Source organism: Dreissena polymorpha, chromosome 15 (assembly GCF_020536995.1).
Source record: "Dreissena polymorpha isolate Duluth1 chromosome 15, UMN_Dpol_1.0, whole genome shotgun sequence".
Lineage (NCBI taxonomy): Eukaryota > Metazoa > Mollusca > Bivalvia > Myida > Dreissenidae > Dreissena > Dreissena polymorpha.
The window spans coordinates 45,039,024-45,065,048 of record NC_068369.1 but is presented as its reverse complement, the minus strand read 5'-3'; the positions used below and the strand labels follow the sequence as shown (position 1 = coordinate 45,065,048).

The 26,025-nt window shown below is 35.9% G+C and overlaps 1 protein-coding gene across 2 annotated transcripts in view; it reads right to left on the bottom strand.

Moving 5' to 3' along the window:
• Positions 1 to 26,025, bottom strand: part of LOC127859842 (rho guanine nucleotide exchange factor 12-like) — a 206,812-nt gene that overhangs the window by 130,644 nt on the left and 50,143 nt on the right. For both annotated transcript variants that reach the window (XM_052397366.1, XM_052397367.1), the window contains one exon: positions 1,083 to 1,291. In XM_052397366.1, the coding sequence (XP_052253326.1) occupies positions 1,083 to 1,291 (209 nt within the window). The remainder of the gene's footprint in view (positions 1 to 1,082; positions 1,292 to 26,025) is intronic.

Here is a 26,025-nt window from a genome sequence, read left to right as displayed (position 1 = left end):
CCTAATTTTGGAAATAAATTGATCCAATTTAGAAGGATGGGAGAATCCACTAGGCATAAATGGGTTAAAGCTCTGCATAATGTGGATTTAAGACATAAAATTTTAACACACATTTTCAAGAGACATTATAATACAAGTGTTCTTTATATCCACCTTAAAGTGAAACACCACAAATGCTGTCAAAATAACATACTGCTTTTTTTGGTAAAAATAACTACCTAAATGGCAAATTAAAACATTTAAATAAACTTGATTATAAGAGGATAATTATTCAGCCCTTTATCTCTAATTGAGCCGTCTTCTGAGAAAATTGGGCTTAATGCATGTGCCTAAAGTGTCATCCCAGATTAGCCTGTGCAGTCAACACAGGCTAATCAGGGAAGACACTTTCCACTTTTATGGTATTTTTAGTTTAAAGGATGTCCCTCCTTACTGAAAATTATTTTTAAGTGGAAAGTGTCGTCCCTGATTAGCCTGTGCGTACTGCACAGACTCAAATGGGATGACACTTTAAACACATGCATTAAGCCCAGTTTTCTCAGAACAAGGCTCAAATAATCATAAGTTTAAAATTGGTCTATAAATGATTAACAATTGAAATAATTAAATGTTATTTTTTAGTATTTCTTTGTTCTCATTACCCTGGCTATTTCCCCCAAAACAAAAGCCACAGGGGTGTAAGATTGTTTTCTTTTTCATAAAATAGCAAAACAAGAGATGTGTTTGTCAGAAACACAATGCCCACTATTGCCCCGCTTTGAAATAAAATTTCAATATATCATTTGGCAGGTTTAGAAATTATCTCCCTTTTAAAGCTTATTACTTCCTTTGGATTGTATTTTTTTACTTTTGACCTTGAAGGATGACCTTGACCTTTCAAAATGTGCAGCTCCATATCAAGTTGCTTGTTCAATATGGCAAAAGTTATGGCCAATGTTAAAGTTTTCGGACAGACACACAGACAGACAGACAAAAGGACTGACAGTTCAACTGCTATATGCCACCCTACAGGGGGCATAATAACAGTTTTACACCGTACCCTAAATTATCTCCCTTGTATTCTGATCTACAGCAGTACTTACATCAACTGGTTGTGGAAACGATACAGAGTCCCGGAACTGTGAAAAGTCCCGGATGTGTGAAATGTCCCGGATCTGAAATGATTCACGGCTCGATGAATCCCGGCTCAATGAATCCCTTTGAAAAGGCTGCTCCTGTGCATGAACGCTGGATGCAGAAGATGAGGACGTGACGGGCTTACCGAGCAATGTCAGTGCCACGTAGGAACCGGCTGTAATATACAAGAAAAAGGGCTGTTTACTGTGATCAAGAACTCTTAATGAAGCTAAAGGCAATTAACACATTAATGTCTTAAACTTTGACATAAAAATTATGTGTATTCCTCTAAACAAGTTATATTTAACACAACAATCCAATATTTGAGTCTTGTTCTGAGAAAAATTGGCATAATTCATGTGTGTAAAGTGTCATCCCAGATTAGCCTGTGCAGTTTGCACAGGCTAATCAGGGACGACACTTTCCGCCTTAATTTCATTTTTGGTAATAAGAGCTTCATTTAAACGAAAAATGTCATAAAAGCAGAAAGTGTTGTTCCTGATGAGCCTGTGTGGACTACACAGGCTTATCTGGGACAACACTTTACTCACATGCATTATGCCCTGTTTTCTCAGAACAAGACTCATTTAATCAAACCCTATAGGCAATATAACCGAATAAACTCAATAAACCACAGGCACCATGTTTGACATTTGTACTGGATCACTCCACTGGAAGTACATTATATTCTCCACCCAACTCTTCTAATAGCCAGTAATTCAAATGTAATTCAGGATCCCAATATAGCCACACGCTGCTTCATTAATCTGGTGGGCATCGATGAAAAGATGCTTGTTGCATGCCTTTTGCTGATGATTTGCAAATGCGGAAATTATATACAGAATAATACAGTCGTTGATTGTGAAATGTGTGCATCAGATTAGCATTTCTGAATCAGTTACAGCAGTTGTGCACTTTGTCTTAATATAACAGTATCATGGCAAAAGGTAGGTCAGAAGGTAGAAACAAGCCAAAAGTAATGCACTCATTTACACATGATTTACACACCCTGTGCATAGGCGGATCCAAGTGGGGGCGGACGCGGCGTACGTCCCCCCCCCCCCCTTAAATTGCCAAAGTAAAGTCAAATCATTTGATGTTTAATATGTTTAATACTCAACTAGATCTAAATCACCTATTTAAACTCATTTTTCTTCTTTTTCGTACACATTTCCCACTAATCACAGACAATTGCTAAATGTTTTAACTTTAGACTCTCTGTCCCCTGGTTTTTCAAGTCAAACTTTGCAATTCTGATGAATCTTCTTTTGTACATTGATTACCTTCAAAATCACTAAAATCGTGGAGCTTCCAGGGGGCTTTGTCCCCCCCCCCCCAGACCCCCTAGCAGTGCTTTGCCCTTAACCCACCAGGAACCCTTGACCCCCAGCAAATCTTTTCGATATACCCCCCCCCCCCCCCCCCCCCCCCCCCCCCCTAACCAGAAATCCTGGATTCACACCTGCTGTGTTCATGCGTGGATGTTCATGTTACTTCTGGTGTGAAAGATGCCAGATTTTGTGCTATATTTGTGTGCCTTTCTATCCATGTGCCACATTGGGACTATCAACACTATGACAGTAGTAGTAATTACAGTGTCCTGTATTTATGCCTGCGGATTATGTGTATTTTTAGTAAGTTTGTGTTTATTTCCAGACATTTTATTGTTGTTTTCTGGCTTCCTTTTCACATCCTTAAATAACAGCTATCTTCCAAATGCACAAAATTTGACACTTGTGGATTAATCCGTTAATGATGGTCAAAACTCGTTTCAACATAAATGTTTAACCAAGTCACTAACTCCTGTGTGCCACTTCAGCCAACACTCGAACTCAATTCAGTAAACACACAGCCTAAATTCAGTAAAAACACAGCCTTAATTCAATAAACACACAGCCTTAATTCAGTAAACATTTAGCCTTAATTCAGTAAACACTCAGCCTTAATTCAGCCTCAATTCAGCCAACACTCAGCCTCAATTCAGTCAACACACACCACAATTCAGTAACTATACAGCCTTAATTCAGTAAACACTCAGCCTTAATTCAGCCAACACTCAGCCTCAATTCAGTCAACTCTCAGCCTCAATTCAGCCAACACTCAGCCTCAATTCAGTCAACTCTCAGCCTCAATTCAGCCAACACCCAGCCTCAATTCAGTCAATAAAAAGTTCATGAAACAAAATGTAGCATCATACTGTATGTATGTTTATACATCAGTTATAATGTTTCCAGAATGTCTAAACTAGGTTGACTAAGGTTTTTAACTGCAATCAAGTAACCAGACCTAAATTGATAGCAAAGCCACAGCTTGGAACTAAGGCATTTGAAGGCTACACTGAACTAAACAAACTCTGAGATGGACAGATTATTTATAATAACACAAACACAGAATGGCCATTTGTATAATGAATAGATGGTCAAACAAGATAAGTCCAGGTAAGAACTTCAAAACAGAACAGACAGCATGTAATTTGGAGGATGTTCCATGTATCTCTGGGAACCATTTAGACTTCCAGACTCCAAGCTGTATCTGTCTTTGAACAAGCCTTGTATGTTTGGTAAGAAGGCAGTCAATGGATCTGTTTTGTGAATGAACCAAGCATATTTCACACACTGCCATCAGTGGGCAATACCTTGACCCATTTATGCCTAGTGGACTCTCCCATCCTTCTAAATTGGATCAATTTATTTCCAAAATAAGGGATGTCTATACTTATTTCTATATTTAGAATATTTCTTACAGAAATACATTTCAGAAAACAGCGCAAACCCTAATGAGACGCCGCATCATGCGGCGTCTGCTGCATCTCATCTGGGTCTAGGCTGTTTGCCAAGGCCTTTTTTCTAGACGCTAGGCATAAATGGGTTAAAAATAATTTGCCTGGACTGTTTGTGAACAAATAAGGAAAAGAACAATACCAGTCCAGCCCACAGTGCTCACGCTCACGATATTTCAAAGCTTTTTGTACAGAGGGAATGTGAATGTTTACATACTAGGAACCCTGAGTAAATTTAAAGCAAATTGGTCTCCAGTCAGCACAGCTCTATTAATATCCTTAAGATATTTACAATGTATTTACTTACAGTTCCAACTGAAAAGCTATAATATTCTGATGCACTGACATAATATCAAGAGGTTAAATAACTATATCATTTCTTGGATGATTTGGATAAGGTTTTTAATGAAATCAACAACAAAAACTCACATCACAGCCATAGTTTGGATACATATAAATCTAGACCACCCTGCTAAATCCCACATAAAGCATCTGTCAAACACAACACATAAGACAAACACAACAAATACGAGAAACACAACAAATAAGACAAGCACATAAATATCTGTCTCGCAAGCCCAAACAGTGCCAAAATACTATCGCCAAACAATCCCGAACTAGGATGTACACCCTTTCTGTCAAATTATCAAGAACAGCCATACATTCTGTTTGATGCTTATCATACTTGTAAAACATGTCAGCTCAATGGAGTGTCCATGACTGCCAATTGAAATACTCAATGTATGTATGTCCTGCCATTCAGGTCATAACTATGTAGGTACATGTATACATACAGGTTCATTAATACAACAACAAGCATTCAATTTGCGCCCATCAATACAATTTAAGTAATGGACCAGAAACCACATGTTTTCTGTTTATCAATGTTACTTGTAACCTTGACTCAATGGTCTTAAAATTCAATTCCAAGTCAGGTCTTCATTCCAGCTGTTAGACCCTTTATCAAGATTGGTCAATCAAAATTGACCCTTTGCATGCTGTGAAATTTTTGTCTGCTAAAATGTCGTCTTCTGAATTTCTAAATAAGCATTGTCTTCATTTTTTTTTCAAAGAATACTATCAGAATAGTAAACAGTTTGGATCCTGATGAGACGCCACGTTCTGTGGTGTCTCATCTGGATCCAAACAGTTTGCAAAGGCCTTCAAAATTCGGTTCCAGCACTAAAAGAATTAAAGTTATTGAAGGGAAACCTCCTGTATGAATAGCCAACCTCCATACCCCAAACTGATAGCAACTTTGTTGAAAACCTGTTATAAATACTTGACCCCAAAGTACATGTTTACATTCCGAAGAACACGCTTACCCCCCAAAGTACATGTTTACATCCCAAGCCCTGAAGGTACATGTTTACACCCCAAGCCCTGAAGGTACATGTTTACACCCCAAGCCCTGAAGGTACATGTTTACACCCTAAAGTTCAATGTACATGTCTACAACCCAATGTACATGTTTACACCTTAGAATATGTTTACAACCCACAGCATATATATTAATATCCCAAAGTACATGTTTACACCCTAAAGTACATGTCTACACCCCAAAGTACATGTTTACACCTAAGAATATGTTTACAACCCACAGTATATATATTAATATCCCAAAGTACATGTTTACACCCTAATGTACATGTCAACACCCCAAAGTACATGTTAACACCTAAGAATATGTTTACAACCCACAGTATATATATTAATATTCCAAAGTACATGTTTACACTCTAATGTACATGTCTACACCCCAAAGTACATGTTTACACCTAAGAATATGTTTACAACCCACAGTATATATATTAATATCCCGAAGTACATGTTTACACCCTTAATTACATTTCTACACCCAAAAATGTTAATTCATTCTCAAATTGTATGCTTCAACTGAACATGTCAATATTAAATATCCCCTAATGACTCATATACATTGCTATGTATTACATGGTTTAATCAGTTTCATTTCCCAACGACAAAGATACCACATACAATATCCTGATAACTTGTGATCATCAATTATAATCAACAGTTTTACAAGAAAGTTTAAGAATTCAGTGTTAAACTGTGTTATATGAAATTGAAATGTAGAATAGATGATCAGTTTTGCATGCAGTCTACAATTAAACGATCAATTATTATTGTTTACACTGTGACGCAACTTCCACCCCCACACAAGCCAACATCCACATCGTAGCCAGCTGAGTAATAGTGATAAAAACTCAGTCAGGAGATGGAAAATCAGTTGTGTGTAACCTTTATAACGTAGGTTGGGTTATGACCTGGCACAGCCGTGGTGATAGGTGCAATTAATTGTTACATAAGTAATAGTTAAAGTAATGGTTAAAACATATTTAGTAAAATTTAATTGGTTAAGAAGGGAGCCATATAACCCATATATAACCTATATGCATTGAACATGTGTATCATCAGTGTGTTTTTTCACCATATTGGAAATGGAGCTGGGTCACTATGGATTGGTAAAAATCATGTTGTTTTAAATAAAATTTAGAATTTGTGTTGTTGACAGAGCTCCAGATAAAGGCCGTACAGCCGTAAATACGGCTTTTTCATGAAGGTTTACGCATTTATTTTTATAAACTGGACGTACAATTACGACTTTAATATCCCTTTTACGCATTTACGAAAAACATCTGGCCGCACCGATACGTCCGCATCAGCGTGGTTTGATTTGTTGGTCTCGAACCTAACGGCGCTTTTCGGTAATGTAAATTACCGAAAAGCTGTAGACTGGGTTTCTGTTTTATTGTCTATTCTGTCGCGTGATTTCCGGTAACTCATAAACCCGTAAAAAAACAATATGTCTGCGCACAAGGGAATGCCGGCTAAACCGAAAGCGGTTCAAAAAACACTTTGTTGTCATATAATGGCTACATACAGTCGTTTAACTATCCTGACATTCAAACTGTAAACCCAGAAATATACATTGTCGCCCCGATATTAAACGATGTGATTGCATCGGAGGCTAAAAACGTTAGAAAACACGATGGGAAACGGATACAAACAAAACCTGTCGAAGATTGGAAAACCACATGATTGGCTTGTAACCGAGAAAATAGAAGACGTTCTACGGTTAATTTGTGAAATTTGCCGTAGTGCTGCTAAACTGTGTAAATTAAGCACAGTGTGGGCCTATGAAGGTTTGAATTATACAGTATTTTTATAAACTAAAGTAGTTTTACTTGTTTATAGGTATAATTTTTTGATTTGCATTCTGTGCCCCCAAAGAATCCACTTTGCAAAGGATATTTTCAGTTAAACACCCTTCAATATTCAAGAACAAGGGTAGTACAGTACTACCTGTATTTTTGGATATGGTAGTACAGGTACTAATTGAATTTCAGGGTTACTCCTTTTCTATCTGTCAGTGGCAGTACCGTTACTAATTTCACAAATCCTTATCTGGAGCTCTGTGTTGATGTTTTGTTTGCTAAAAAATACTTTAAAATTGAGAATGAAAGTGATTTCAATTAAGTCAATTTCAACTAAGCTGGATGGAACTAAATGTTTTTAACAAATATCTTTGGAAACATTTCGATCTCATTTGGGAAAAATATCAACTTGTTTTCCATTGAGAATGGGTCCCTAAACTGGCTCCAAATTTGAACGACATAAAAACACGGATTGTATATACTGTAATATGATTCTGTTTACTACTGACTAGGTGCGCAATTTCATTGTTTCACATTAACGAATTAAATACTGACGCCTTCTTTTAACTCTTCAAATAAACACAGAATCTCCAAAACCAATTATTTTCAATTTTTACCTTGAAAAACAAACCTTGACTGATTTTAACTCTGACATAGCAATCTTTTCCCCTGCTTTTTCCTATTCAATAACATTCTTTTTATCACTTGCAGGATGTGTAGGATAAACCCTCATTACCACCTATTCATTGGCTTGTGAACCATTCTCAAATATAGAAAATGAAAAAAAAAGTAATTTTCCCTTCAAAACTTTGCCTTCCTTTCTGAAGCATTCATAACACGCAGGTTGGCATGTTACATTTATCATTAAAAGGCTGATTGTTAAGGGGTGACGAGGTTGATTTTTTTTAAAGGTGGATGATTTTAAAGGGTCAGGGTCATTTAGAAGGGAATGATTTATAACACGGCTGATTTAGAGGTGTATGATTTAGTGTATGATTTAGATCAGGGTGATTTGAATAGAAAGGATGATTTACAATAGATATAGATGTAGACAGGAGGGAGATTCATGGGCAGTGAGATTTACTATACAGGGGGGTGGGGGGATTTAGAAGAATATGAGGGGATTTAGAAGAATATGAGGGGATTTAGAAGAATATGAGGGGATTTAGAAGAATATGAGGGGTTTAGAAGAATATGAGGGGATTTAGAAGAATATGACAGGTCTGCACACACGTACTACCCCTCCACAAGAAAGTGTTCATGCTTTCGTATTGTCATGGCGTTTAAAAAACGTAGCATTCACACCCCCACACACATATACACAAACTTTTTAGTTGCAATCATCCAACTCCCAGCTATTGACTAGTGGTTGGAATCGGTTCCCAAAACTGAGTCGATTAATCGGAGGCCATAATCAGCGATTATTTGATTAATCAGCAATTTTAACAAAAAATGAAATTTTTAATATTTTAACCAGTTTTTTTGTTGATATTAACATTATATTGCTATATAAAAAAAAAACAACAACAAACTTTATCATGACTATTCCTTATGTGTTTTGTGATTTAATAATGAATAAATGCTAAAAAATCTTGCTTCGTGTTCCAATTAGTGACAAAATCTTGTGGCTGCAATGTTATGTACTGTGTTGAAAATGGCGTTCAACCGCAATAACAACAGCAAATCTTGTACAGAGTATTACAGATTGGTAAATAAAGACAGATCTTTAAAAAGTATTTTTTTTCAAAAGTACACCTTTTATTATCATTTTCAGAAGAATATGAAAATATCTACTTAAATATGGACCTTGTAATGTAACATCGTATGTTTGCATGGTTTTATTTTTAGAGTAAACATACCATGGTTCGTGTACTGTTTTCTGCAGTAATTACAGAACACGTATTTCATATCAAGGTTCCTGTCTTTTGCTGGTTTAGTAGGATCGATCAGTTTGACACTAAAATGGTTCCAAACTTCAGATTTTTTCTTAGATTTTTTAGGTAAGGGAACAAATTCTTCTCTGACCGACATCTTGAATGATTTGCCTATACACATCCGTATTACGATCGCTGATAGTTTAAAGGGGTTGTTTTATCAAATAAAAAGGCCGGTTTCAGTTGAGCGGTAAACAGGAATGATCTAGTAAAATATGATCGAATGATCGTTACGGTAAAACATTTGTCAAATTTTCGTCGACTCGAAATTTGCATCGTCATCGTCACATCAGCAGCAATTCGTTGACAACGCGTTGGCGATCTGATTAATCAACTCACTACTACTATTGACCCTCCGGATCGCTGGGAGTTGCAACTGCTAACCTGATTTTCCATAGAAACGTGCCGGCAGTTTAATAACAAATATTAGCAAAATAAACTATTTTCTGGCATAAAAAAACACAAATAGATCGTCAATATATCCATAATGCGCAAATTAAAACAACTTACATGATATGTTATGCTCGCATAATATTGATATTAATCCAAAGTTTCAAACACGTCAACGGTTAATTTAATGTCTATGTTTTTGCAATGGTCAAAGCCAAGTATTCCAAATTCGAAAATATGCTATAGACTATCTCCGGAATCCTCGGCGAGATAGATCTCATGTCTAATCTACCAATCATAATACACCTACTATCTCCGGAACATCAATAAGATAGAATCGTCATTTCAAGACTTCGGCTTTCGGTTTGATAACGGTATTTAATTGTATAAAGTTTTAGTTTTGAGTATTTCTCCACAATTCACTCGCAAATTGATTTCTGTAATATACAGGTATTGTGTTTGTGAGGATGTATTAGGTTGATTGAACTGGATTTTATAGACATACGTGTGACATAATTTTTTTACATTAAAAAATGGGTTAACAAGAAGAACTCTGAGCTGTACGTATGAGCATTCAAGAAGAACTATTTAACAAAGATTTAAGCTGGTATCTCCGAGACATTTTTCTACCCCATTATAATAGATCCAATTCTTGTATCAGATTTTAAATATTATTGCGCACCTGCCGGCTACACAAACAGTGGCACCTGCTCCTCGGAATTCAAGCAGACCTGTTCAGTTTTGTTTAGCACTTCAACATCCACTTCCTTGAGAAGTTGGCAATGAATAGCGAGGCCCTCCAAAAAACTGGCGATCAGATAAGCAACTTGGCTTGTTGATAAAATGCTCAAAATAAATAAAAGAAGAAAATGGCTGCTAATCTGTTTATCAGAGAATAAAATGTTTTCATAAGATTTAGGCTCCCACAGACTGAAATGCTCAGATTTTAGCTCATGATTATTTATGCTAATAAAATTGACCCACCTTTGGTAATTTTTACAAACCATTCGATACTTCATTTTACAGATTCTCTTATGGCGAAATCTGAACGCCAAAAATAACTTCATCGCATTTAATTAATATCTTATCACTTCATGAAGTTTCTACTGTAACATTATAACAAGTTATATTTAATTTCATTTTATTTATATCTTGCCACTTTAATGAAGTTCCCACTAGAAATGTTATAACATGAGAACTGTTATAAATTGCATTGAATTACTAACAAATTTATAACTTTAATGAAGTTTTGACTATCGGTTATAGTTAAGTATTTATTTAATTTCATTTAATCTAGTACATGTAGTTCTTAACCCATTTAAGCCTAATGGACTCTCCCATCCTCCTAAATTGGATCAATTTATTTCCCAAATAAGGGATGTCTAGTATAATTATTTCTATATTTAGAATATTTCTTACAGATATTCCTTTAAGCAAACAGCGCAGACCCTGATGAGATGCCACATCATGCGGCGTTTCATCTGGGTCTACGCTGTTTGCCAAGGCCTTTTATCTAGACGCTAGGCATAAATGGGTTAATTGAAACTTAACATTGTTTGATTACTTTTTTTCCAAATTAACAAGGTATTGGTATACATAGAATTAATTTCAAGCATCATCATGCAACAATTTTTTTTTATCAAAACATCTGGGTGGCTTCAGATTTTATTTATCATATCATCAGGATAACAAAATGTTTATGATTTCCATAATTGTCAAACTTGTATTTGAAGCATTAGTTTGAATATCCCAACTGATCACTTAAACAACTAGATTCAATTTTTTGCCACTATTTCATAATGAAAACTACCTCCCACAAATGCCAACACCTCAAAATTTTCATAATTAATTAAATGATCGATAACCATAAATGCCATAATTTGTCAGGTCCAAATGGGATTATTCCATTAAAATTGTCCATACATTTTACCTCAAAAAGGGAGCGCCCTGCAGCCAGACACCTAAAACCAACTTTTAAATTCCACCTTCACTTTAGTCTAGTTTCAGTATAGAACAAACAAACACTAAATTTCTGGCCTAAATTTATGATAAATTTTCACAATTATTCTCCTTTTTTGGAGGCTATCACACAGGTGCACCATGTGTGCGATGTCATATAGTGAATCATGGGGTATACTTCTATCTAACTTTCAATCGAGACATCAGGGTATTCCCATTTGAACATGTGTAAAAAATGTTTCACAATATGCAATATGATAAGGAAAAACCAAATGAAAAACAACAACAACAATTAAACCTCTGTTTTAATTAATTTTTTTAGAAAATTAAATTTTCAACATTTCTCAAAATTAAGATTATACTCTGATCTTCTTTAAAGATGTTTCTTGCAAAATCCAGCAGAACTCAAATATTGCCAAACTTCAAGTGTTAAGCAAAAGCAAGAAAAGCTTCATGTAATATGACAATACACAGACTTAACATACTTTGCCACACAATTCAAGCAGACTGATATATACAACAGCACAAGCCAGTGTTGAATGCAAAACAAGTGTATCTCATATTAAAAAGTTAAGCAGATAAAATGGTTTCCCACTATGTGTTACACTGGCATAGCAGCACGACTGTGTCCAACAGCCACAGTAACAGGCTCTCTGCTCTTAACTTTCTTTCTCTAACCATACCTGAATGGGAAATCAATTACCAATTAATGTAAAATCAATATCATTTGTGGAAAATAATTTTTGATAGCTATAAGAGTTTTACCTATCCACAAATTTAACACAAACACATCACAGTTGTCAACATACCAAAATTCATATATTTTTTCATAATCGGATATCAACCTATATGTCTGAGAAAGTGTGTTTTTGAAAAAAAATCATACAAACTAATACACATGATTTTACAGTATTTACCTGAAAATCTTTTCCGCCTCAAGGCATGGTAATGTACATTACACCCCTGAGACCAGACGGCCTGTTAAACCAATCACAGTAATGGCTCCAACACCATCGCCAGCTAGGTTTATTGCATGATTCCATAGCACCATACCACTTTGCAAGGATACATGCATGTTATATCCAATTACTTATATCTTCCACACTCGACCTCCAAAAAAACATGTATTTTTCTTAGTTCCATCTAAAAAGGCCTGTTCTGGCCAAACCCTTAAAATCTTTTTTATTTACTATGGTTATTTTATGTTGCTGTGGCTCAAAACCTTTGCTTGAAACATTAACACATACAACAAACTCTTTGTGTAACACATGGAACACTATGAATTCACAAATGATGGCCTTATAATAATGTACCCATACTGTTTTCTTGATATGATTATACCATGATGCTGATCTTCTACAAGTATTTATAATTTAGCCTTGTTGTGGGAAAACCTGGCTTAATGCATGTGCGTACAGTGTTGTCTCACATTAGCCTCTGCAGGCCACACAGGCTTATCAGGGACAACACTTTCCCCTTGTATAGTATTTTTCGTTTAACAAAGTCTCATTTTAGTGAAAATCAAGATTAAACCTTTCAGTGCGGGAATCGAATTTTAAAGGCCTTTGCAAACAGTTAGGATCCAGATGAGACGCCACAAAACATCTCATCAGGATCCAAACTGTTTGCTATTCTGATAGTATTCTTTGAAAAAAAATCGAAGAAAATGCTTATTTTAGAAATTCTGCAGACGACATTTTAGCAGACGACAAATTCCCCAGCATGCAAAGGATTAAAAGGTATGCAGAGGCTAATCAGAGACCACACTTTAGGCACATGCATTAAGCCCCATTTTCCCATAGTGAGGCTTAATTGCATACCTGAACAACAATTAAAATTTCCAAAAGTTGACCATAATCAGAGTTCCATATCACACATATAAACAGTCAATTTGTGTTATGTGTATAGAGTGTATAACTTGGGCGATTGTATGCATACATATTGAATTAAAGCAACACCCCCATTGAAATCAAGCTGTGATCAACTAAAATGGATTTGCATGGATGTTTATTTCCATATAAAATCTTCAGAAAAAATCAAATAAACCAAACGAAAAGTATACCAATGTTAAGAGAAGGTCTATATATTTTAATCCCCACTAGCCTCACCATAAATGAATTAGGCATATATGAACATAAATGAGACATCTTTTTTACAGGCTAGCACACATTGTTGACAGATGACAAATTTAGTTTTACCTTTTACAAAACCACATCTAAAGTAATTATACTTGCCACAAGCTAAATGTAATCGCATATACATAAAGGAACCAAATGCACATTTATCATATAAATAAATACTGTAAAAGCATTTTGTTTTGCTGTGTCTGTCATTAGTGGAAAAACTTAAAAAGAACAGTTTCATCTTGAATGTTCACTTATTTTTTTTTATTGGCATACTTAACAGTTAAGAAGATATGCCATGATCAAAGACTGTTGTTGTGTTTTCAAGAAAAGATTGGGCATATTATAGTTAACCTTGATTTGTGACCTTGACAGGCAACCTAGATTTGTGTGTGTGACCTTGACCTACAAACTGGATTCTTGTGTGTGACATTGACCTGCAACCTAGACTATTGTGTGTGACCTTGACCTGCAACCTGGACTATTGTGTGTGACCTTGACCTGCAACCTAGACTCTTTTGTGTGACCTTGACCTACAACCTAGATTCTTGTGTGTGACCTTGACCTGCAACCTAGACTCTTGTGTGTGTGACATTGACCTGCAACCTGGACTTGTGTGTGACCTTGACCTGAAACCAATATTTTTGTGTGTGACCTTGACCTGCAACCTAGACTCGTGTGTGACCTTGACCTGCAACCTGGACTTGAGTGTGACATTAACCTGCAACCTGGACTCTTGCATGTGACCTTGACCTGCAACCTTTACTTGTGTGTGGCCTTGACCTGCAACCTTGACTCTTGTGTGTGACCTTGACCTGTAACCTAGACTTTTGTGTGTGACCTTGACCTGCAACCTGGACAATTGTGTGTAACCTTGACCTGCAACCTAGACTCTTGTATGTGACATTGACCTGCAACCTAGACTATTGTATGTGACCTTGACCTGCAACCTGGACTTGTGTGTGACCTTGACCTGCAAACTAGACTTTTGTGTGTGACCTTGACCTGCAACCTAGACTCTTGTATGTGACCTTGACCTGCAACCTGGACTATTGCGTGTGACATGCAATCGCACAATTTGGCACTTTTGCATATTTATTTGAAAATCTGACCATGCAAAACCCAAGTTAAGCTCTTGAAAAGTCTTAAGGACTGTTTTTCTAAATTCGACATTGGTTGTTTGAACTAGACCTTGACATTTGACCTAGGGACTTGGTTTGTGTGTCTTATACTTACAGTACACTCCACGCGTTTTCCCCAATTTCCCTCCATACTCCGCGGGTTTCGACCTGGAGGGAGATTAAGAAAATACCGCTATACGCGGCGTTTGCATGATTTTGGACGCGGCGGTTAACGATCGGCAAAACTGATAAACCGACGCGGCGGCCCTCGGCGTTGGCAACGCGGGGGAAACTCCGCGTTTTACGAGATAACGATCAATTTAATTTTGTTTGACTTCCTGATTTTCAAATAAAATTACATTTATTACAAGTACATACATGTACGTGTAGTATAATATTTACAATTAAAAAAAACAACCAAGATAGATCGATCCCGACGTGGTTGTAGAAGTAGTTGTGGTTTGTATAGAAAACTCGTTGATTTACGACACACAAAACGTCGTCTTTTAACTAAAACTTACCAATTAATATAAACACAGTTTGCAACATTGTTTTTATTTTGATAATTTAATCCAAAGTTTTCATGTTAGCAGGTGATTTTCTATAATGAACATGTATAAAAATGACCAAGGACCCTAAAAATCTCGCAAATCTGTGTGAATTGACAGTTTGACGTAATCAAAGAAAAGCCGCTTCCTGTCTAAAGGCATAACTTACTCAAGTAAACACGTTCAACGAATGCATAAAGAATGGTTTTAATTGTCGGAACAAAGTCTATTCTCTGCTCGCTAATGCATTGATTTTCTCTTTGTAGGTTATTCCATTGATTGCTAAAAGGTGGTAACTATTGAGTTGATAATTGCATTTAATATTCACAGTTGTATTCTTGTTGCGTCGACATTCTAAACAATGTTTACCAGTAATTATGGACCAAATCGGCAGAGTGACATTCACACATGTTAATCCCTTTTGTCAAAACACCGAATACAGCAGTCTACACAATAGGTCAGTAGACAAGCTTTGCGTGTTTTCATAACGTCAAACACTTAAAATCCAGTTCCGCCCAGATGTCTTCTGTAATCAGTTTACAGTACAATTAGTGTTAAAATAATTACTCTACTAAAATACCGTAACGATAAAGATTCGGCGTGTTCGATTTGAAATTATTTTAGAGGAAATATCAACTTATTCGCGATATAATTTCGTTAATAAATACCAAAGAAACTTTTAACCGAAATCAATGTTCTCTGCGCTACAAAGTTTGTATAAAAAAAATCAATACACGCACGCTTTGCAGGAGTATACATTGTACCTTGACCTTGTACATTGCAGCATAATTTTCGCGCGCTTTTGTCGGGAAATATACACGACTGTATATTGGAAGCATTTGTAAACGTCGTGTTAACAATTAAAAATCGTAGTGTGTTTCGGATTACTAATTATTATTCTCATTTGGAAATTTTACGGAACATTTATTCTTGTGTCGTATGTGTTATGATTTAAATATTAATTAGTCAAATGTATTATATTAGACTAATTCATATTGTAGACGTACCTGTGAATTAAAAAACATAATTTTTATACGTATTAATTTTCTATACAATTATCTTTTTATACATGTACTACAGTATTTAAACAATTTATTATAACAATGTTTTTATTTTTTGGCATGCCCAGTAGCACACTGCTAACGCGGCGTTGCGCGGCGATCACTGATAAGAACGGAAGGTGTCTGCATTTACCGACTAGCCTAAAGTAATACACGCCGCGGGAATTAGCGAACGCGGCGTAATGCCGAGCGTTTTATCGAGTTCACCTCGCTCTTCCAACGCCGCGTGAACACTCGCTAGCAGAAAAAACCCGCGGAGGGAGCGCGTTTTTTGGGGAAAACGCGTGGAGTGTACTGTACAGGTCATTGTGCTAATCACTTCTGCTGAGTTATAAAACAAAAATTCATGCTAGATAAAGCTTGGCTTAATATTTGTGCATAAAGCATGGTTCCCAGATTAGCAGGCATGGTTCCCAGATTAGCAGGCATGGTTCCCAGATTAGCAGGCATGGTTCCCAGATTAGCAGTGCAGTTTGCTCAGGCTTCTCTGGGACAACACTTTCTGCTTAACCTGGACTTTTTCTAAGACGAGACTTCCTTAAAACAAAAAGTAGTGTTAAAGCAGTTAAGTGTTGTCCCTGATAAGCCTGTGGGGGCTGCACAGGCTAATATAAGACATCACTGAATGCACATGCAATCAGCCCCATTTTCCTAGAATAAGGCCAAAATTCTAACACACTGTACAGTCAGCAAGAAACCATAAAACAAATTAAATTAAAATATGCGGATAGGACGTTACCTTCCTTTTATGTGGTAACAAATACTTCTGAAAAATGTCATATTGCCTAAAAACATCCTAAGTTGTTTTCTAAACAAACTGATATACTTTTTAAGTAACCGCTACTTATCACCAGCAAATATCAGCGCAATAACTGTCAAATCTTCCAATCAATGTTCATTGCACTCACAAATGTTAAGTATTTCTAGGCTGTGGCTTTACTTTATGAAGTTGATAAATTCCTTATACTTAAGTTGCTTTGCTTTTTACAAATATACCAAAAGTAAAACATATTTCATCTCCACACCACCTGCCCAAAACAACATGCACTTGCATATGCAAATTGTGATTCATAAATAACAAGACATGTCTCAAAATGGCAATTACATCATTTTCTTTCATTTTATGGAAACAATTATGCACCATGGTTGAACACGTGTTATTAACCCATTTATGCCTAGTGGACTCTCCCATCCTTCTAAATTGGATCAATTTATTTCCAAAATTAGGGATGTCTATTATATTTATTTCTATATTTAGAATCTTTCTTACGGAAATTCCTTTAAGCAAACAGCGCAGACCCTGATGAGATGCCCCATCATGCGGCGTCTCATCTGGGTCTACGCTATTTACCATGGCCTTTTTTCTAGACGCTAGGTATAAATGGGTTAAACAACAAATTCATTAAAATTCTGATACTTCAGCCAAAATACTGCATCACCTTAATTTGAATGTTCTTTAAACAGAATATTGTTTTGATAAATCAGAGCACTTACTTGTTCTATGTTTAAATTTATAATTTGAGATTGTTAATTATTTAAATAAATTACCATATTGTTCTGGGAAAACTGGGTCCTGAACAAGGCTAAAGCTATTACCAGATCTAAACACACTTTCTCCAAACTACTGGGACATCAAAAGACACCTCAGGGGGTTTTCTTCTAAAAATAGGCCGTAAAACCGACCCCATCACAAAGTAAACGGACTTGATCCCAAACCAAATCTCCATTGTATTTCAAAAACATCTAACAAAGTATATAACTATAATTTATAAAATGTTTTCCAAAAATGGCCAGAAAAAGGCCTGATGTGTCAATATTTGGTGATAACAAAAATCCCAATTTGCTCCATTTTGCAGATAAAAAATTCCAAAATTTGCCATTTTATTGATTTTAAAAAAATCCCAGTTTGACCAGACTCCTCTTCCCAGTTTGACCAGACTCCTCTTCCCAAAATGGCTAGAAAAAAAATGCACCTTATCACACAGTAAAGTTTTACCCCAACCATACATAATGGAAGTTTCCATAAAAATGAAGTAAATGTTGTAGATCATATACATTCATTTCTTGATCAATAGTCTCTCCCTAAGTCCCCAAGTCCTCATCTGCCCATATAGCAAGTATTACAAGAGTTGAGTGTAACTTATTTTATCTGCCAAACATTTCCGTTTAAGATATACAATAGTTTGTACCAATAATTGTTTATTTGTATTAGCACATTTATATTTTATTTGAACATCTTAAAGAATAACTAAACACTGTTGAATACTTAAAACATATTTTTATATAAAGGTGAGAACTTTAAATGGATTTAAAATGTTTGAATAAGTCTGAAAAATGCTTACCGTAATTACTCTATGTTTTCGGACACTTAAAAGTAATTTTTTTTTTTCGTGTCTGAAAACTTAGATACGAAAAATATTCACAAAATACAGGTGTCCGAAAACTTTGAGTCTAAAATTGAAGTATCCGAAAATAGCGTCAATTGTATCAACGACTACCGGTAATAGCACGTGCTTGTAAAATACAATGCCATATAGTATAAATAACAGTTATATATGTTTGCACTGAATTTTAAATAATTGTAAATGCTTAATTTATTTGAAAGAAAGTTTCTACAAGGTTGTACTTAAATGACCAACGAGTTCAAATTTTAGCATGTGATGTGTCGATACTCGCTAGTATGAACCTGTAATTAACGCAATAAAAAAGCAAACTATTAATTCTTTGTTTGTTCATTTCCGATAGTTGTTGTCTAACACCTTCCATTGTTCGTAAAACTTTCAATAGGGTGCTTCACACTTTGAAGCGTTTAGTATTTGTCACAGTTATTTTACTGAGAAGGGGTAGTACCATTGCGGTAGATAATTGAACTGTTAATTGGCACTACCCCTGGTAATTGTCATAACGCTTATGCTATCGGGCGAAACCATTGTTTAATACCGGTTTGCAAGGTTATTTACCCAATATTGCAAATGTAATGGTCCGTTGCCCTCAGTCATGCACCTGCCATGTTTCATGATGTTAATCTGGTTGTAAAACCCCATGATCGAAGTGTCATTAGATATCGAAAACAGGACCGGAATTTGGTAAAATAGTGCTGTAAAATATACTGTCCGAAAACTTAGAGACATTAATTATGGACGAAAACTCATGTGTCCGAAAATTAAGAGTCACGAAAAAAAAATATTTTTGCTAAAAAAGGGGGTGTCCGAAAACTTAGAGTGTCCAAAAACATAGAGTAATTACGGTAATAATGTAGGATTGCGTGCACAGAACCCCAGGCATTTTTTTACCTGCGAGTCCTGCGTCCTAGACTCACAAAAACCTCTGGGGATGCAAAGTTTCTAATTATGCGAGTCCCAAAAATGCATTGAAATTTATAAAAAAATAATATCGTTTAATATTTGGACTCATTCTTTCAATTCGGGGACTTATAGATTTACAAGTTATCGAGTCCCAAAACTCAGATGAGAACATTTGTAAAATTATCACTGGAACTCATTCAATCTCGAGTTCCAATCATGTCGGTGCCAAATCAATATTCCAGAATGTGACAAAGTACAATCATCACTACAAACATTCAACAATTCATCATTAAAGTTGTTCAGACCAACAATACTAAAATACTTTTAAAATTTCCCTTAAAATTTTAAATGCAGTTGTTCTGAGATTTGTTATTAAATTTCTTCATTCTCATCTTAAGAACCTACTACAAACAGCCATGATTTTTTTTTATCCATTTTTTTTATTGAAAGGTATATTTTGTTCATACTTACTGCCTTTCATTCCGCAAACCGTTACTACGACATTTGTGATAATTCATATTCACTTTTCAATCTATTACACCAAAGTTTTATTCCAATCATTTTAAAATTGTTTATTTACCAAGGCAAGATATAAGATCCATTACATAATAATAATGTGATCATCATTTGGTCATACAGCACGAGAAAAAACTAACCCCACCCACTTTAAATCCAAACAATAATCTCCAGATGCTGAAATGTTTCTGGCAAGAAAACAAACCCTGGGCCAGTTACTAGTCTAATTTTCAAGGTAACTGAGGCTTGACTGCTGCCAAATTGCCCTCAAAATCCAGCACATAAATCTACAGCATGTGGAAAATAGGTAACCGTTTTCAATATTCACCCCCACCCACTTCCTAAATTGCATAGATCAGTGAGTTTAAGCATCGCATTATTGAAATCTATATTAGAATCTACACTATTTTTTACAAGCACATGGATATTTGTTGAAACTATTATTGATAAAATAAGCTAAACAAAAGATCGAGTACCATTCTTCTATTACTTTGTATACGTATTGATGCATTAAATTAGATACTAGAAAACTTTTGGTGATGTAAATTCTAGTTCTTATATGATTTCTTCCATCTCAGTAAGAGATATCATGTCTATGCTTCTGACATGTATATTTATTAATACTTGCGTTCCATTGTCATCATAGAATTCAAATATAATTTCAAATGACATACTGTCAAAGTTCACAATTATATATTTACATTGAAAATTACTTTTCATCAAAACTAGTACGGACATTAAAATTAATGTTTCCATGTGAAAAAATGGCACACATTTTAATGCTTCCCCTTTTAGCATGGTTCTTTGGTAGCGCCTGATAAACAATGTTCCGGCTGTTAAACAACTCAAATTGCCAGACTCAATGCTGTTAAAATGGCTCAGCAACTGTTTTACTGCTTCCACATCACCTGTCCTGGTTTATTTGTGTTTAATTGCTTTTGCACAATACTTCATGCAACAAGTTTGTTAAGTGAGATTTGCCATAGAATGTAGGAAACGTAGATTTAAAGTAGAGTAGAGTTGAATCAAAGAAGAATCAACGTTAAGTGGAATTGAAGTACATGTAAGTAAAAGGAAAGCAGTTATATTGCAAACATGTAAAATGAGCTGCATTGAATGGTTCTGTTAAAATATGCACAAACATTTATTATGGGATTGTAAAGAAACAAGGACTGTTTGTAAAACATGCATGCCCCCTATATGGGCTATAAGTTGTAGTAGCAGCCATTGTGTGAATACATTTTTTGTCACGGTGGCGGTGGCGGCGGCGGCGTAGTAGTAGTAGTAGTAGTAGTAGTAGTAGTAGTAGTAGTAGTAATAAAGTAGTAGTAGAAGTAGTAGAAGTAGAAGTAGTAGTAGTAGTAGTAGTAGTAGTAGTAGTAGTAGTAGTAGTAGTAGTATTAGTGGTACTGGTGGTGGTGGTGGTGGTGGTGGTGGTGGTAGTGGTAGTAGTAGTAGTAGTAGTAGTAGTAGTAGAAGTAGTAGTAGTAGTAGTAGTAGTAGTAGTAGTAGTAGTAGTAGTAGTAGTAGTAGTAGCAGCAGCAGCAGTAGCAGTAGTAGTAGTAGCAGTAGAAGCAGTAGCAGTAGCAGCAGGATTACAATAACAATACTTAAGAATGATCAAATGGGAAAAGGTAACCTAGCACTGGCAGTAAATATGGGGCTCATTTACAGGTCAGATTTGGAATCTCTGCTGTAAAATGAGATTTTAAATGAATTTAAGGGAGGCAAATGCTGTAATAAAAAGAACATGCATAAACGGTAGTTGTTTCCCTTGTTTGAACCATGCTTAATCCTTAAAATGCCTATTTCCAGTAACTGTGACCTTCACCTGTGACCTTCACCTTTGACCTAGTGACCTCAAAATCAATAGGGGTCATCTGCGAGTCATGATCAATGTACCTATGAAGTTTCATGATCCTAGCCCCAAGCGTTCTTGAGTTATCTTCCGGAAACCACCTGGTGGACGGACTGACCGACCGACATGAGCAAAGCAATATACCCCCTCTTCTTCGAAGGGGGGCATAAGTAATTGGAGTGGAAAAGAGTGTAAAAACACACAACAACAATTAAAGATCAACAGTAAACTGACATTTTGTATTCATTAAAGTATAAAGACTATTCAAGTAAAAACAAGAGATGCGTTTCTCAGAAACACAATTCCCCCTTACAGCGCCGCTTTAAAGCCATATATTTGACCTTTGACCTTGAATGATGACCTTGACCTTTCACCACTCAAAATGTGCATCTCCATGAGATACACATGCATGCCAAATATCAAGTTGCTATCTTCCATAGTGCAAAAGTTATGGCCAATGTTAAAGTTTTCGGACGGACGCACAGACTGACAGACAGACAGACGGACTGACGGACAGTTCAACTACTATATGCCACCCTACTGGGGGCATAAAAAGGTATTCTAATACAAGTTAAATATTGCATTGACTACATAATCAAATCAAAGCCACAGAATATTACGCAACATTCTGGAAAGTGGAAACAACTCAGTAAATGAAATATTTATTATGACCTTCTCAAAATCATTAATCTAATTGTAAGTATTTCAGAACACAAAATTTATAGCACTGCAAATTCAATTTCAGTAATGAAACCCAAAGGAATATTCACATGTCCACCATTTCTCATTGAGACACAAAATCCCCCATTTATAACTTACAATGGGGCTTGAAAGAGCTCACTTAAGCGTGCAATTCCATGAAATCTGCCTAAGAAATTGCCACATCAGGACTGAATTTATAATCTACAGATAAACAAAATGTCTACCTTTTTCAGTGTAGATACGCCAGCTTTTCACCTTACCTGACCTTTGTAACTGTCCAATAAAATTCAAATAAAATTTCCTGCGGCTAGGTCAGAATGAATACACTTCATTTATTCCATAGGCTGATTTGAGCATACCGACAGAACATTGGAAACATGTCCGCGTCTTTGTAACACTGTTTTACTGCGTGTTCAGCATGAAACAATTTTATCTCTAATGAAAAGGCTTAATAGATAGAACAGTTTTACACTCAATCTCGACATCAATACAGTTTGTGCGTGCACCTTTTTTTTAATTTAAGAGGATTGCTAGCGCTATAGCGTTTTTACTTAAAGGCTATGTTCTCATATTTAGTACTGACTTCCATATTCCTGTCAACATTTTAACATGTAAAAGTATAAAGAGCAGTGGAAGCGTGGCCTCACTTTAATGTATGCATTTCATCCTGAATAATGCCTTTCAGGCTGGAATCTAGGTCATCCTTGATTCCTGGTATTAGCCTCGATGTAAGTTGAATCAGCTTAATTCAGGATGAAATCCAATTTGTGTCTACCCAAGCGCAATAAAATCCATCCAATTTAGAATGGTAGCCTGAAAGGCAATACCTTCCTTGGGTAAATCCAAGTGAACATGATAAACACGCGTGAAACGCATTTTAATCTCAAACCAATTACTAGTAAGAGAATGGACTATGTCCGTAAGGGATGTTGAAACACACAACGCTAAAACAGGAGGATTATGGTCCATAGATGAACAAAACCTCCACATTAACATTTTGGAATTAAAAGCTTGCAAATTAACCATCTTTGCTTTCGGTGACAGGTTATTGGGAAAACACATTAAAATATTCATGGATAATACAAACAGTAAAGCTTATTTAAAAAACTTTAAGGGAAGTCAACAATCCTCCACAACATGGCACGTGAAATCTGGTTGTGGTGTATGGCTAGAAATATACACATTAGTGTAGCACACATTCCCGGAAAACAAAACTGTCAAGCGGATGAACTATCTAGAAAATCAAATGATGACCTAGAGTGTTCACTGGACAACGCGATATTTCAAAAACAACTGTTGTACTATCCAAATGTAAAGGTGGATCTGTTCGCTTCAAGGTTTAATCACAAACTAAAATCTTATGTTTCTAGATTTCCCGATCATAAAGCAATGGCTATCGATGCTTTTAGCTTTACTTGGACTAATGAATGGTATTATATGTTTCCGCCTTTCAGTCTCATACAATTTGGCCCACACAAAGTTGGTGGCCGATTCTACTTCAGCTAATTTGCGGACCATGCAAATTATTGCCAATACCCAGAACAATACTATCTCTACCTCACAAACCACAAAAACAACATCCGCTACAACAGATGAGACTAGCAGTTTTTCCTATATCGGGCAGGTCCTCAAGAGCCATGGAGTTCCAAAAGGAGCAAGAATGCTCATCATTGACTCGTGGAGACAATCAACTAAAAAACAATACGATGGCTATATTAGAAAATGGATTCATTTCTGTGAACGAACGGAAAATCCCCTTAACCCCGATATGACCAGTGTATTGTCATTTTTATCACAACAATATGATCAGGGTTTAAGTTACAGTGCTTTGAATACATGCCGTTCTGCAATAAGCATTTTTCTTACAGTGTGTAGCGACATAATCATGCATGATAATGGCCTCATTTCAAGGTTCATGAAAGGTTGCTTTAACACAAGGCCAGCACTGCCACGATATAATTCAACCTGGGATGTTAATGTTGTTCTAAATTCCATACATACACAACCTATCCATACTTTGTTACAATTGCCCAAAAAATGATGTGTTCTTTTCTTGCTTGTCACGGCACTAAGATGCCAAACGTTACACAATTTAAAAATAAGTGACCTTAGTGTGGACAAGAATAAGAATGTTATAGCAATAGCACCAAGTGATTTGTTAAAACAAACTAGACCTGGATACCATTTAAAGAATCTTGTCATTAATAAATATACAGGTAAATGAAATATCTGTTTATGCAAAACATTATTGGAATATTTTGAACGAACAACAGACATTCAAGTGGGAGAGTACCTTATGATAACTACATTAAAGCCACACAAAACAGCTTCACCAAGTACTATAAGTAGATAGGTTAAATCTGTTTTGACACAAGCAGGGGTGGGGGACAATTATCAGCCACATAGTACTAGGGCTGCAGCAACATCAAAAGGCCATCAGAAGGGTATTCCATTGCAAACCATCATGGACACGGCAGGCTGGTCTAATGCCAAAACATTTGCTAAATTCTATAATAAATGTATTGAAGAGCCAAACACCTTTCAATCATCCATTCTGGATTAAATCAGTAATTTTCATCTAACATGTATTTAGTGATATTTTATGTGGATGTATTTTGTGTAAATATTTCACATATTCATTGTTTCTTAGTAATTTTGTAATACATATAGAAAGTGATTGTCAACTTATTAGTTCTTTTTCTTATACACCTTAAACAACATAATCTTTGAGGAATTCTCTTAAATCTCGTGTGGGGCCCATTAAGGGAGTTATGCAGAAGATGAAATTGAGAGATTAACCAAGACTTACCTAAGTTGAAGGTTGATCACAATTTCATCGACTGCAAACTCCATAAGGGCTCACACACCCACCCTTCCCTCCCATGTTAAATATTCCTCAAAGATTCTGTACCCTCACAACGCTCTGTTATCTCTTAAAACTGATCATTCGGCTGCGGAAACTGCGTCATCTCTCGTGTGTGAGCCCTTAAGGAGTTTGCAGTCGATGAAATTGTGATCAACCTTCAACTTAGGTAAGTCTCGGTTAATCTCTCAATACTTGAGCTCAAAAGTGCTTCTTTCTGTGCATCTAACCCATGTACCAATACCATACTTTACATGTATTTTTTTCATTACCCACACTTCTTACCCTGAATCATTAAAGGGTCTAGTTTAAATTGATGGTCGCTGATAACACAACAACATATGCTCCTGAAGACACCAACAATTAGCGTCACCACTGTCAATCAAACATGTTAAAACTGCTGGCGATGTTCGCATCAACGGCTGATTCGATAGCGAGACGCTCATACCTGGATTGGGAGCGGAATTACAAAAAGTCATATTGGCCACTCGGTAAGCAATATCACTGCTAACAGTAGATTGTGAGCGGAGTTAACAGAATGAATGACCAGATTTTCTGATGTGATTCGTAC